Genomic DNA, 14811 nt, shown 5'->3' with positions numbered 1-14811 from the left:
CTGTGATGTGACGGCCTGCAGACCAAGTGGGTGCAGGGTCATTTCCACAGGGAAGGGGCTGTGGCCCCCTAAGGGAGGCCTGGAAGGGACTCCCTCACATTCCAGGTGGGTGTGGTCACTTGGCCTCGTAGGATGAGGGCACAGCGGAGAAGGGCCCACCAAGATTCCTGCAGGATCCCCCTGGCCTGGGTCTAAGAGTGAGGTGGCTATAGAGATAAATTCTGGGAATGACGAAGATTATGTCTAGGACATTTTTGTAGAAGTGGTGTTTGGATTAGGTCTTGAAGGAGAGGTAGGGTTTTGACGTGGTACTTGGGGAAGGCATGATGACTTGAATATGGTCTCATTCGAGTAAAGACACAGAGATGGGACATTGTGTATTTATAGAAAGCTGTTTAGGTACTAACAGGAAATGGTGTTTGGAAAAAAAGCTGGAAAGGTGGTTTGGAGCTGGAGTGCAGAAGGCTCGAGGAGCAGCCTGGGAGCCTGGGCCTTACCCTGGGACAGGAGTGGCCTCCACCTCCCACTGTGCTCAGCTGCACTAACGCTGGGACTGTGCAGTTCCCTTCAGCGGGAAGTAGGACTTCAGTTTGTGCGACAAATTAGCTTTGTGACACAGGCAAGTTCGCTTCTCCATTGTTCTCACTTCGTGTAATGTAGATAATCATATTTTCACTCACTTATCTTTCTAACAAGATACTCTTGGAGAGAATCCTTTGAAAACTAAGTAGGAACCCTAGCTGGTTTGGCTCAGTGGATAGAGCGTCAGCCTGCGGACTGAGAGGTCCCAGGTTCGATTCCGGTCAAGGGCACATGCCCGGGTTGTGGGCTCGATCCCCAGTGGGGGTCTTGCAGGAGGCAGCCGATCCATGATTCTCTCTCATCATGGATGTTTCTATCTCTCTCTCCCTCTTCCTTCCTCTCTGAAATCAATAAAAATATTTTAAAAAAAGAAAGAAAGAAAACTAAGTAGGATTTCATTGTTATGATTACTTTTCATTGACCCTATTTGTTTTTAACATATTACTATTTTAGTAGGGGTACTTTCAGTATTATAATTCGTACTAGCCTGACTTATTTCTTCAGTGATTTAGAGTCTTCGCTATATTGGGAATTCATGGTTTTTCTACTCCCTCGCTTTCTCTCGCTCCAGGTGGCTGGGCAGCCGCTGAGCCCCTCCTCCCAGCAGTCTCAGCAGGGGCTCAGCCCCTCCCACATGCAAGGCAGCTCCTCGGCCCCAGGCCAGGCACCCCAGCAGCAGCAGAGCTCTGTGCAGCACACTTACCTGCCCAGCACCTGGAACTCCTTCCGTGGCTACTGTAAGTGGGAGATGAGGGCTCTGGCGGGTGGCTCAGTGGGTAGGAGTGTCTGCCTGTTCACCAAAAGGTGGCCGGCTCGATTCCCAGTGAGGGCACATACCCAGTGAGGGCGAGTTTGAACCCTGGTCTGGACACCTGCAGGAGGCAACTGATCGATGTTTTTGTCTCACATCAATGTTTCTCTCTTGCTCTCCTTCTCTCCCTCCCTTCCTCTCTCTAAAGTCAGTGAAATAAAAATAAATAAGGGGATAAAGCTGCAGGTCATTGGTGGGGAACCTGCAGCCATGGGTCATCATTTCATCAGCTTTATAACGGATTTTCTAGATTAACGTCTCATTGACCATTTTCTTCACTCTGCATGTACTTGAATGAGTTTCATGACAGAATTCAAGGTAGCATCCTGATCAGAGAGCCACCCATTTCAGAGACATGAGGACTATTGCTGGAATAAGTGTAGGCAGGTGATTTAAATAGTAGAATAGATGGATGTAGGATCTGTCGATAGTATTGATTCATGTCTTCCACCAGTATTTATTGAATGTCTGCATCTCAACCAGTGTGCTAGACCCTGAGTGTACAAAAGATTAACATTCACATCACTAGTAATAATAATGCTAGCCAACTTTCATTAAGCTCTTGCTATGTGCCAGGAAGGTTTTTAAGCCACGTATATGCACATTCAGTATCCACAACCTTTGAGATACTGTATTTTCCGGCGTATAAGACAACTGGGCGTATAGAAGATTTTCCTGGGTTAAAAAGTCGTCTTATATGTCGGCAAATACGGTAACTACAATAGTTATTTGTATTTTACAGATAAGGTAACTTAGGAACAGAGGAACTTGTCTGAGGAACATAGCTTGTAAATGGAGGTTTGAACCCAGCAATCTGGATCCAGAGTTGACACCAAACCACCCTGCTGGGCTGCCTCATTGGCTCAAAAAGATCATTAGCTGGTTGAGAGAGAGATATGAGTAGTTGCTTTCAAAACCTCGAGATTAGTGCTACGGAAGCAGTAAAAGGCTAGCTGCTGAAGTTCAGAATAGGTGACAGTCTGGGGGATGACAGCCTTGGGTATGAGCTGGAAAGTATGGGACCTCTATGACTGAAGATGTGGGAGGAACAGGACTAGAGGTAAAGGCCTCAGTACAGGGAACTAGGAGGGATAGGGGCTGAGAAGGTGGGAAGACCAGTGATGATCTTCCCCTACTATTGATTTTTTTTTTTGGGGGGGGGGGCGTCCATCTCTGTTGTGTTTGATCATTGGCTACGTTATATAGATTCGGTATGGAATTAGGCTCCACCCCGTCCAGCTAGTTATTTTTACAGTCTAGTCTCTTAAATATTGGTGGGCACTACGAGGTCTGAGTCTCGTTTCTAGGCATGGTAAATACCAGTGGGATCCTGGTCAACAGGTTGGCATTTATACTCAGTTTAATTCCTGTGAACAAAATATGGAATGATGAAGACAGTCTCGGTGATAATAGTATGAACTAGCATTCTAACCTGAAGAAAGGATTCTAGAACTGAACTTCTTTATTTTAGGGAAAAAATTTAAAAGATAAGAAAAATATACTAGTAATAGTGTAATGAATGCCCTGTACCCATTATCTAGCTTTAGCAGTTATCAACTCCTGGCCAATTTTATCTCCACTGAACACCCCCATATCCCCTCGTCATTCTCTCCATCTCTCCCAGTTCTCCAACTAGATAATAATCCATGTCATTTCATCCACAAATATTTTGGTATGAATCTCTAAAACCAAAGGAATATACTTAAAAAAAAACAAACAAATCCAGTACCGTGACTGCCCCTAAAAATAAATGATGGTAATTTTTTTGATACCATCAGATATCCAGTCAGGGCTCCTATTTCTTGTGACTGTCTCATAAATTTTAATAGTTGGTTTGTCCAAACTGGGTTCCAAATAAGGGCCAAACATTGCAATTGATTCTGTATTTTGAGTTTCTTTTACTGTGTGTTCTCTCTCTTTTAAGTTACAATTTATGTGTTGAAGAAGGTGGGTCATTTGACCTGTAGAATTTTCCACATTCCGACATTTCTCAAAATCCCACAAGGATTTTGCTATTGACATCCCCATATGATCATTTAAGATGCCTTCTTCCGCCCCTTTATTCCCCGTAGGCTGGCAGTTAGATCTAGAGCTCTGTTGGAGTCAGGTTCAGTTTTGTCTCCGACACTTCATAGCTGGCTGTGTGCTTCCATCAGGAGGCGCGCGGTGTCTGCCTCTCTCTCTGCTCCTTTGGCCCGCTATTTCATCGGGGATTGCAAAGTGGTCCTAGGCCGATTCTGTCATTTTTATACACGAATTAGCTAGGAAGCTTCAATGAAGAAAACAATTTTACCTTAATGAGCAGGTTTCTCTGAGGTTCAGTTTGTGCAGGAATGGCAGGATAAATGCTTTAAATACCTGGCTCATCTCCTTACTTGCCGATTTTCAAATTCATGCGTTGTTTCCTAGTATTACCCAGTAGACCAATGAGGGCTGTGTGTGTGTTACTACTGTCATGTACTCATGGATTTCAACACAGCTGACGTGTTTCAGATTACTGCAGTGGTTATCCTTACTGGCATTTAGCTACTGGGAGCATCTTTTTTTTTTTTTTTTTAAATATACTTTTATTGATTTCAGAGAGGAAGGGACAGGGAGAGAGAGAAACATCAATGATGCGAGAGAATCATTGATCGGCTGCCTCCTGCACACCCCACACTGGGGGTGGAGCTCGCAACCCGGGCATATGCCCTGACCGGGAATCGAACCATGACCTCCTGGTTCATAGGTCGATGCTCAGTCACTGAGCCATGCTGGTTGGGAGCATCTTTGGATTGGCTGTTTTCTACACAATCTTGTTGTCTTTTGTAGTATCTTGCATGCTGGTGTGACACCTTGTTCTAGGTTCATCTTATATGTTTTCTGACCCAGATCTGGAATCAGCTATTTTCCCAAGAAACTCTGGTCCCTTTTAGTAGAAAATATTACTCAGAGACTCAACTGGGTGCTAGGGTGAACTTTGGTGAAATAAAACTCAAGTTAGGTTGATTCATGATTGCTGGGCAATAGTGGATACATTGTGCTACTCATTCAGATGTGAATATAAGAGATAAAAATATTAAGCTAACAGGTAAGTTTTTGTGTCTTATTTCAGGGTTTTAAAAAGCTGTGTGTATTTGTCTTTATGGATATTCAGAAGCCACAGTTGAGGGAGGTGCATTGATCGCCTGCAATATTTGGTAACTCTACTAACCTCACGTGGGCAGTTCGTATCAGAGGTGCTTTTACTATATCAAAAAATCACGTCATCATAAGACTCTCTCAGCAAGCAAATCCCTGGCAGTGTCTCGGTGGGGAAGGTGGTCACGTGTTAGGGTTTTTGTCTACCACTTGTATTAAAATCTGAGACCACTGAAATATGCATATTTCCTGTTTTTCAGCATCCGAGATTCAAATGATGACGCTTCCCCCAGGACAGTTTGTGATCACAGATAGTGGTGTGGCAACTCCAGTCACAACCGGCCAAGTGAAGGCGGTTACTCCGGTAAGCTGTGTGCTCGCGAGGGTTTTCCTGTCCACCCTATGCATCCGACTCCCCTTCCCCTGCCTTCTGCTCCCCAACCTGCAATATCTGAGTTAGAAGTACCTCTCCTGTGCTCCCATGACAACTTGTGGAGCTGTATTCTAACCCTGTCACAGTTTATTTTAATTATTGGTTTACTATCTATCTTTTCTCAGTAGGTGATGAATTAATTCCTTGAAAGCCTGGTTTTGGTCATTATCTCTTTATTCTCAGTGCCTTGCATAGGAGGCTGGGCTATGGGAAACCAAATTATAGTTGTGTGATGAGCGTGGACTCGGAGAATATGGCCCTAGATCAATCAAATGGTTACTTGGCTATGGCTTTTTTCTGGACATTGCTTGAAAAGGCCAATGCTTGAGTTTTCAAACACTGTGGCTTTTAAAAATTTTTTTATTGATTTTTCAGAAAGGAAGGGAGAGGGATAGATAGAAACATCGATGGGAGAGAAACATCGCTTAACTGCCTCCTATATGCCCCACACTGGGGATTGGGCCCACAACTCAAGCATGTGCCCTGACCGGGAATTAAACCAGTGACCTCCTGGGTCATGGGTAGATGCTCAACCACTGACCCACACCGGCTTTGCTCTGTGACTACCTTTTTTCTCAGCCTAGTAGCTAGCTAACCCCCCTTCTGTCCATCACATTTTTCCTTTAAAATGTTAACATAAAGATATAGCTAGCTGCACTCTATGAGGGAGATATCATTATTAAAGGAAAAATGAGGAAATAGAGAGACAGTGTATATTTTCATGATGCTAATTTATTCATTGTAATGGACTTTATTCTAAGACTGTGCTCTTCCTATGCTTTTGAGTGTTCAAGCGTCTTTTGTTTGACAGCAGCATTTCAAATATGGCTTTGCTTGGCAAAATAACACTTGGAAACATTTATTATTACTTTTAATTTTGCTGGTTTTTGACATTCTGAAATCTGGGAACAGTTGTTCTTGACTACCTGTCTTGGGGGCTATTCTGCCTCTTTACGAGACTTTAGGTCAAGCATGTCAAACTCTCGGCCCGTGGGCTGCATGCCTCATTTGTTTGGCCCGTGTTAGCCTTTGAGTTTGACACGCTTGCTTTAGATGATAATTTTTCTTTGATCAATTTTATATTAATCTTAAAATTTAATATAAATTTGGCTATGGCTTTTTTCTGGGCATTGCTTGAAAAGGCCCAGATAGTCTTATTTTAGAAATCTAAATTCTTCAGAGTAGTTCAAGGGCAAATGTTTTGTATGCCATGTAGGTTACCATTGTGATGCCCAGCTCTCTCTGAAGGTCTTCAATGTATCTTTTGGTAGAATAACCAAGGACCCCTCCTAAATCACCTTTGTGGTCAACTACTGTGATTGACCCATTCTCCCCAAAACACTTTGGTAAGGCACCTCCCCTACGTGCCTATTTTAATTCCCCTTGTAACATTTCTTTACAGATTCCTCCCTCTTTCTGTCCCCAGGATCCCCCTACCCCCATTAGGCCTCAGATTTCTAAAGATCCTTTCTTCCTGCTCCAGGGTCATTATGTGTTATCAGAAAGTCAACCGGAACTGGAGGAAAAGCAAGCTTCTGCCCTCTCTGGGGGAGTCCAGGTTCAGCCAACTGCGCACAGTGACTTGGACCCCCAGACCACCAGCCAACAGCAGCCCACACAGTACATCATTACAACCACCACCAACGGGAACGGGAGCAGGGAAGTGCATATCACCAAACCTTAACTGCCGCCCTTGAGCTAGAATCCAGCAGTCCCATCATGTCTTTTCTCATTCATTAATCGGAAAGCTTCTGACACTTACCACTCTTTTTTACAATTTGTCATTCACTCAAGAGTTTGGAGGTTACAGTTTGACACTCGTACAATTGACTGGGGTTTGTTTTATCAAGGCCACCTTTACCAAATGGACTCTAGGAGTTGCTGTTGTGGAATGGAGATCTTTCAGTGGCAAGTAGAGTTCAAGATGGAGAAATTTTGCCTCGTTCGTGGGTTGATTTTTTAATACATTGATAAGCCTTACTTTTCCTTTGTGGAACTATTAAGTGGCGTATTGTGTTTGTACCAAAGGTGGAGAAAGGGTGTGACAAGTCCATGGCCATGGACTTCATTCCAAGCCGTGGCACCAAAGGAGAAGGGGTTATTTTATGGGTCTGTGTTAGGCCAGGACTGCTTCATCTTTTGAGTTTGCAGGAACTTAACCACGGGGGCCTATTGACTATGAAAACAACAATGATGAAACAAAGGGTGACAGTGATGTTCTGAAGGAAAAACTGTCGTCTAAATTTTTTTTATTGCTGATTGGAAAAAACAACAGCTTGCCTTTTTTTGGAAAAATCACTGTTGGGCTATTGGTAGTACTTCCCAGAGCTACTGCCCTCAGCACATAAGGCCAAGAGACCATGTTCTGCCGGATCTTACTTTATTAGTCCACAACGGTGGACTCCCTGTAAGAAAAAGGTTGCCTGATGTCAGCAGAATTTAAACTTCTGCATTAAAGCATTGCCACCATTCTCTGAAGTGGTTGTAATAAGGAGATGCTAGAGACAGCTGTACCAAGTAAAATTACGGAGACGATATAATATGTATATAAAGTGAAAAGCACTGAAACCTTGTCCTGCCTTGCAGGATCCATACCATTCATTGGTAAAGGGTGAATTCCTTTCTCTTAGCAGGTGTATATTCGGCCCTCGCCCACAGCATTCAGTGTATTTTAGGATTTTTAATGCTTTCTTAAAATGAACATTCTTTAAGGTTGGATGGGAAGGTGGCCCTCCTTATTTCTTACCACTCTTACCTTAAACATACTACAACCCATCTGGACCCTTTGGTATGACCAACTTCACACTTAGGGGTAAAATAAGAACATGGGGACCATTTATAATACATTAAGGCAATGATTTTCAACCTTTTCATCTCATGGCACACATAAACTAATTACTAAAATTCTGTGGCACACCAAGAAATATATTTTTTGCCAATCTGACAAAAAAAGGTATGATTTACAAAAAAAAAAAATCATAATTACCTACCCTTTTTGCTTGTATATAAAGATTTCTGGTACCAAGAACTAACCAATCAGATGAAACCTTATTATGCAATGCAACCAATAAGATGCAATTAATTATTATATGATCTATATATAGGGTGTTCCCCAAAAATGTATACATACTTTGGGTTATTATAAAGGCGATGTTTATTATAATACATATCCCTTTCAAAATTGAGCTATCTGCTATTCAAGTGTGCATACATTTTTGGGGGACACTGTATTTATGGTTCAAGACAGAGCATTCATACCAGATGGCTATTGTTGTATTGGCTATTGTCATTTTTTTTATTTGACAATCTGAGAAGAGGTCAGTGCCCCTGACTAAATAGTCAGGTATTGAATGTTTTACAAATTCTTCTTACAGCACACTGGTTGAAAATCGCTGCATTAAGGGGTCTGGGAGAAATCTAATCTTTATGGCTATTACACTGTCAGTAGGGAAAGGAAAAAAATCTGCCTCAGTAATAGTTTTGCTTATATGCATTCCTCTTTGTTAGCTATGAATTCATTGGGGGAAAACATTTCCCTTCTTTTTACTATACATTCCAATTGTACACATAAAACACTGCAGAGATCAGTATGTATTTTAACAACTTTTTGTGATATACTAACACATTTTTAGAATAATTACTGATGGTAGAATTTATCACTGCAGAAAAGAAAGACCTGACTTAAATTTCAAATGAAATTAATTTATTTTATTTACATTTCTGGGTAAAAACTGGTTCTATCAATTAAGTATAGTAGCGTCTTTACTATAGTAAAGATAACTTTTCTGAAAGGTAAACAATTCAATTGAAACAACTTTACTAATATGTAGATTTTTGCACTTTATTTCTGAGACCTCATTTATTTAGTTACCCCTGAAAATTTGGGCACTAAGAGAACTTGAGAAAGTTCCTTGGGAAATGTGTAGAAACTGAAAATGGACTCTGTATCTTTGGTAACAAAGAGGTAATGTCAATATTTTTAATAGAAAATATTGACCCTGAATGACAAACTAGAGACTCTGGGTCCCACAGTCCCACGTTGTAATGATTGTACACATCCTAGGATCCAGTCTAGAATGACTTGCTAGGTGAAGAATACTACACTTCCCCAATGATCCAATTCGTTTTAATACCTTAAATTTGGCTCTCTTGGGTCCTTTTTAAATTGAATCAGCAAGGTACCTCTCCCTCCTCACCTCAGGAGTAACATTGATTAACATAGAAAACTATGACTAAATGGAATGTTCATTTTATACCAGTTATTTCAAGTTTTAAAATACACAGAAGGAAATGTGGAAGGACCTCTTTGTCTATTTCCTATCTAAGTTGGTTTGTTTTTTCTTTTTCTTTTGTTCTTATGTGGAATAAGTAAATCTCTAAAACTAATTTGTATATTATCAACCAGAGATGCAGGTGGCAGTCAAGCCAAATAACACTGCTTTAAGATCAGGTATTTCGCACATTCATCCAAGGTAATAAATTTTCAAAAGGACTTGGATTTGAAGAGATGGCAGAGTATAAGTCATCTGAAGACCCAATTTGGGGGGAAAATGTTTGTAGCCAATGTTTATATTGTTTTGTTTCTTAAGACACATTGGCACTGTAGACTTCAATCAGTGCAGTGTAAATTTTGGAGTAACATAGATTTTACATTTTTATTGCTTGATTTGTGCCCACATAATAGACATTTTATCATGTAAAATTCCTGTTATCCAGGAAAAAAAACTATTATTTTGATTCTTGAATTGTTTTTTGATTTCCAATTATCCTTTCAAAAAACTCTTAGGGCTAAAAAGCACTTCATGAGATGCTAAAGCCGACCCCCGGGTTAAAAATGTTGACCCTCTCCTGTTATTTAAATGTGAACATTTATTGTACATTCAGTGAGTTATAGTGTTAATAGTCTTGTGCTACTCAGCAGGTGTAAAAATTAATAAATATTTTTTTAAATAAACATCTTCCTTGTTTGTATGTGTGACGCTTCAAGAGCTACTGAGACTGTTAAATTTTTTTCCTACTATTACAACTTACAGTGTTTTGACTCTTGGATTCACTGTGGTCTGGTCAGACTCCCTGTGAGAGAATTTGTGGATGACAACTGTGGAATGATGTTCTTCTGCTTATTCACTTGGTGGTTTCTAATTCAAGAACCTACCAGCTTTCTAACAGGAACTAAGGGCAGCCTTGCAGCCAGCAGGGGAACAGAGAGGGAGCTTTTTTTTTAAAAAAAAGTTCTACTTTCCAAAAAGGGAGGGATATTTTTTGGGGCCCTTCAGCTTCTCTGACGTATTTGTATCCGATCAAGAGAACTGAGGCCCGCGGTGTGACTCAGTAGTTGAGAGTGGACCTATGAACCAGGAGGTCACCATTGGATTCCTGTCAGGGCACACGCGGGGTTGTGGGCTCCACCTCCGGTAGGGGGCGTGCAGGAGGCAGCCGGTGAATGATTCTCTCATTATTGATGTTTCTATCTTTCTCTCCCTCTCCCTTCCTCTCTGAAATCAATAAAGAAATATATTTTTAAAAAGTGTTATTTTTAAAAAAACTTTATATAAAATAGAGAACTGAGGATGATCTCTGCACGTCTGCTGGGAGTAGCTGTGGAGTCTGAAGCCATTCTAAGTAAGAGCCAGTGAGTAAGAAGAAAGAGACATAGATGCTTAACAAGAGGAACGTTATCCAGTTTAATTTAAAATGTATTTCTTCAGTGTGTATACTTTTTTACGACATCCAGGGTCCTGGGTGGGGAGGGAGAAATGGGAACACACCAAGGGGGGGGGGCGGGCATAGGCTCGAGTCCCCTTTCCCCTCAACGTCACTCGAGAAACCGCTGATTTTCAAAATGGGAATTAATAGTGCATAGTACTAAAAATGCAGCTGTGGTACAAAGACAGTTGATAGAAAATGCTTAGCATAGTGTCTGGAGCAAGGTATGCTCTCTGCAAACCTTACCTAATAAAACTGCATTCAGTGACTCGGGTTTTGGGGCCTCAATTCTCGGCCAGGTAAAAGCTACACAAGGTCTCTACCCTCCAGAAACTTCTAAGCCAGGTGCGACCTTCAAGCTGATCTCTGCACGCTGATGGCAAACTGCATCCTGAGACACAGCGGAGAGAGCTCCAGCCGCCCCAGGCCCCGCCCCGCCCCGCCCCGCCCCGCCCCGCGTCTGGCCCCGCCCCGCGTCTGGCCCCGCCCCAGGTCCGGCCCCGCCCCAGATCCCGCTCCGCTTCTCTACATACCGTCCTGGCCCCGCCCAGAGACACGCCTCTGCAGGCCCCGCCTCACGCAGCCCCGCCCCGACGTCCCAGGACCCGCCCCTCTAGGACCCGCCCCCCGGTATCCAAGGCCCCGCCCCTTCCGCCGCCGGAGCCCGGAGCGTGCACGCGTAGAGACGCCTAGCGAGGGCGAGCGCGTCCTGGAGCCCGCGGGCCGAGGTTCGCAGCGGGCAACGAGGCCCGCGCTTGCGGCCGAGGTGAGGGCGGGCCTTAGGGGGCGAAAGGGTTAAGTCGTTGCGGGGGAGCGGAGGGAGGGAGGTGCTGGGGTCTCCGAGGGTCGCTGCCCGGGTGGGTAGGTGGCGGGGAGCGGGCCTGTGGGAGCTAGTGGCCCGGGTGGGAGGGGGTTAGGGTTGGGGCGGAGGGGCCTGGGCGCGGCGGTGCGGATTGGAAGGGCGGGACCTGGGCCTGAGGCTGGGGCGGGGTTGACTAGGGGAGGCTTCGCTGCGGGGACGACGGATTTGGAGCCAGGGGTGGCCCCGGAAGGAGCCTTAAGGTTGAGCTTGTTTGGGGCGGGGGTAGGGGAGGCAGGGCGGCGGGGAGGGTCGGTTAGCCCTGGTGCAGAGGAAAGGACATTGGTAGAGGCCTCCCTGGTCTAGTAAAGGGGTCCAGACGCCACAAGACTTAGAAATCCTTGGCTTCCGGGGTTCCAACCTCTGGCAGCTGCCTGCTTTTTTGTATTTGGAGAGCCTGTTCAGAATAGTAGCAGGGCAAAGGTTGCCACTGGGTAAGATTCAGTTTAGCTCCAGGTCCACCGAATTGAAGACACTTGTGAGCAAGTTGTGGGACAGGTGATCCTCCTAAGAGGCAGGTGGAACGCTGGGCTTTGCAGCTCTTACCCTGCTGTACGTCAGTTCTTTTCAATTGGGACTTTATGCTCAGCATCAGGTTGCTTCTGCATTTTTTTTTTTCTATTTCAAAGTTTTGTTAAACACACCTGTCTTGTGCTTTCTCACCTGCTTCAGTCAGTTAGCACAGGGGATGCTCAGGGTATTGTAATTCACCACGGCCGGCGGGGGGGGTGGGGTGGGGGGGTGGGGGGGGGGACACACAGCTGCTTGGTTCAACACTAACCCACCCGCTGGGTCGCACGTAGATCTGAAACCGCTTCAAGATAAACTTGAAATAATTTAGTGGGGAGGTGCCTGTTTTAACAGTAAACTTACAGGTTTGCTGTTTATCATTTGAGAATTTCAGAATGAGAAGTCATTCCGTGACTGCGTTACGTGACCGCGTTAAGTCACGTACACTCATCCATCTAGAGATTGTTCGTTGCAGGAATCCAGGATTGGCCTAGCCACCCTTCATCAATTGACACCTGGTGAGGTAAGACTTGTCCAGAGTCACTGAGATGAGAAGTTTGGTGTTTCGATTTGTAGTCTATTTTTTTTTCTTCTTCCCATTTTCCGGTGCTTGTTATTGCTAGCCCATTGGGTAGGAATAGGAAATAGAGCATGGACTTAGCCAGTGTTCCTGGAGTGATGGAGTCCACGCTCCTTGTTCCTGAGAGCTTTGTTCCGTCCTGTGGCCTCAGCTTTACATGGATTCTAGCCATCAGCCTTGTGAAATGTTTTTAATAAGCACTTGACTAGAGGTGGCCAGCTGTGTTCCGTTATTACAGGAAGGAGAAAAAGAGCATTACGTTTACATGGCTGTAAAAGTCGGATGGACCAACTGAAGGTGGGTTGGCCTCCACGTTACAGGTGGTCACTGTCAGGTTCTTGGAGCCTCTGGAGTTTATTTGGACTACTAAAGTCACCATGAGATGCTCCCTTTTCATGATTTAAATGGGAAGTTTAGATAGGGTGTAGTGTATTGTGTGTAGTGTTAAGAAATGGCTCTGCCGTCAGGCAGACCTGAGCCTCAGTCCTATCCCTGGGGTTAGGCAAGTTACTTACTACATGTTTTACTGTCTGTAGAATAGATATAATAACCCCGTCTTTCACAGTTGTGAGAATTAAATGAGATAGGCCCTCATTAAATAACTTATTGTTAGTGTCTGAGCTTGATTAGTCTGTGTGAACTTTCTTTTGTGAAAGAGCAAAGACTTAATTGCTAAAAAATACAATTGTTAAATTATGTTTTTAAAAAATATATTTTATTAATTTTTTACAGAGAGGAAGGGAGAGGGATAGAGAGTTAGAAACATCAATGAGAGAGAAACATCGACCAGCTGCCTCCTGCACACTCCCCACTGGGGATGTGCCCGCAACCAAGGTACATGCCCTTGACCGGAATTGAACCTGGGACCCTTCAGTCCGCAGGCCGATGCTCTATCCACTGAGCCAAACTGGTTAGGGCTGTTAAATTATGTTATAGTGGAGATATTGGCCTGGGAAGTCTAGAAGTCTAAATTACGCGCTCTGCTGATCCGTTCATCGAGTCTCCTTTTGCTTATGTGTAAAGTGAAGTTAGAAAATTTATAAATTTGGGAGTTAGAAGAGGTCTGGTAAGATTTGAAAGTTCAGATGACTATGGAGTGGTGAGCGGAAGGGAGAAGAGCTGTTCAGCTGTAGTTAGGGTGTGAGGATAAGGGCTAAGAGTGGGTTTGAGATGGAATATTTTCTGGGCCAGAGTATTTTCTGAAGGAGTGTGTCCACCAGATCCCCGGGATTCCTGCCTTTCTGTCTCAAGGTGTGACTGCCTGTGTTTGTCTAGATTCCCCGGGGAACATAAAAAATGGATTCCTTGGACCATATGCTGACGGACCCCCTGGAACTGGGTCCGTGTGGAGATGGCCATGGCGCACGGATTATGGAGGACTGCCTCCTGGGGGACACCAGGGTTAGTCTGCCGGAGGACCTTCTGGAGGATGTGAGTTACATCACCACCATCTTTTCCCCTCAGCCTCCCACAGCCACTGTTCTCATCCCTTTCAGTCTCGCGCTGCCTTCTGTTTCATTCTCTGCACTGCAGCCAGAGTGATCTCTCTTTTTTTGTGGAGAGTCTATTGAATATTCTATTGGATATAAGGAAGAAATTATAAGCTACATTCTGCATGTTTAATAACTTGATAGTATGTTATAAAGCCCTGTTTTTAACAAGTTAATTTTCAGCAACAAGTTTTTTAAAGAGAATTATGTGTATGTTTACATTACATTGATTACCCATGTTGTGACTCATGAAACCAAACCCAAACATGTCCTCTCTGGCTATAAGGAACCCGCTCGTCAGTTATTAGTGTGTGCCCTGGGCAAGCATATCAGCGTGCTGTGACCACTTTCACAGACAGGCGCTGTGATCATTATCATTAAGGTGGCTGCCATTTATTAAGCGCTTAGTACGTGGAAGACGCTAGGTGCTGAAACGTCTGTTTCTCTGTGTTGGCTTATTTTTCATATTTTAAACATAGGTGCAGTATCATAAAGCTGACATTCATCTGAGCATGATCCAGCTTTAGGAGATAATTTCATTTAGTCATATTTGGTTCAGATTTCTCTTTCATAATACGTCAGACATTTTAGATAAAGCCACCACTCTGCCCTTGTCTTATTCCCTCTCTCACCTGAAGTAACAACCGCCGAAGTCGCTGTATATCCTTCCATGTTTCCTTTGCATCCTCTTTCAAGTAAATCTCCTGTGTCACTCAGTCA

General features: G+C 43.8%; 2 protein-coding genes across 8 annotated transcripts in view; both read left to right on the top strand.

Moving 5' to 3' along the window:
* PRDM10 (PR/SET domain 10) overlaps positions 1-9788 on the top strand; it is a 76405-nt gene extending 66617 nt beyond the window's left edge. For all 4 annotated transcript variants that reach the window (XM_079762775.1, XM_079762778.1, XM_079762776.1 and 1 more), the window contains exons 20-22: positions 1154-1319; positions 4774-4877; positions 6430-9788. In XM_079762775.1, coding sequence (XP_079618901.1) covers positions 1154-1319; positions 4774-4877; positions 6430-6630 — 471 coding nt within the window. In that variant the 3' untranslated portion in view covers positions 6631-9788. The remainder of the gene's footprint in view (positions 1-1153; positions 1320-4773; positions 4878-6429) is intronic.
* Positions 9789-11301: 1513 nt separating this feature from the next.
* The window catches only part of NFRKB (nuclear factor related to kappaB binding protein), a 28169-nt gene continuing 24659 nt past the window's right edge, over positions 11302-14811 (top strand). For all 4 annotated transcript variants that reach the window (XM_079763206.1, XM_079763205.1, XM_079763204.1 and 1 more), the window contains exons 1-3: positions 11302-11418; positions 12408-12544; positions 13877-14032. In XM_079763206.1, the coding sequence (XP_079619332.1) occupies positions 13898-14032 (135 nt within the window). In that variant the 5' untranslated portion in view covers positions 11302-11418; positions 12408-12544; positions 13877-13897. The remainder of the gene's footprint in view (positions 11419-12407; positions 12545-13876; positions 14033-14811) is intronic.

Source organism: Cnephaeus nilssonii, assembly GCF_951640355.1.
Source record: "Cnephaeus nilssonii genome assembly, chromosome: 22".
Lineage (NCBI taxonomy): Eukaryota > Metazoa > Chordata > Mammalia > Chiroptera > Vespertilionidae > Cnephaeus > Cnephaeus nilssonii.
Note: the sequence above shows the minus strand (reverse complement) of the source record. Positions and strands in the feature narration are given on the sequence as shown.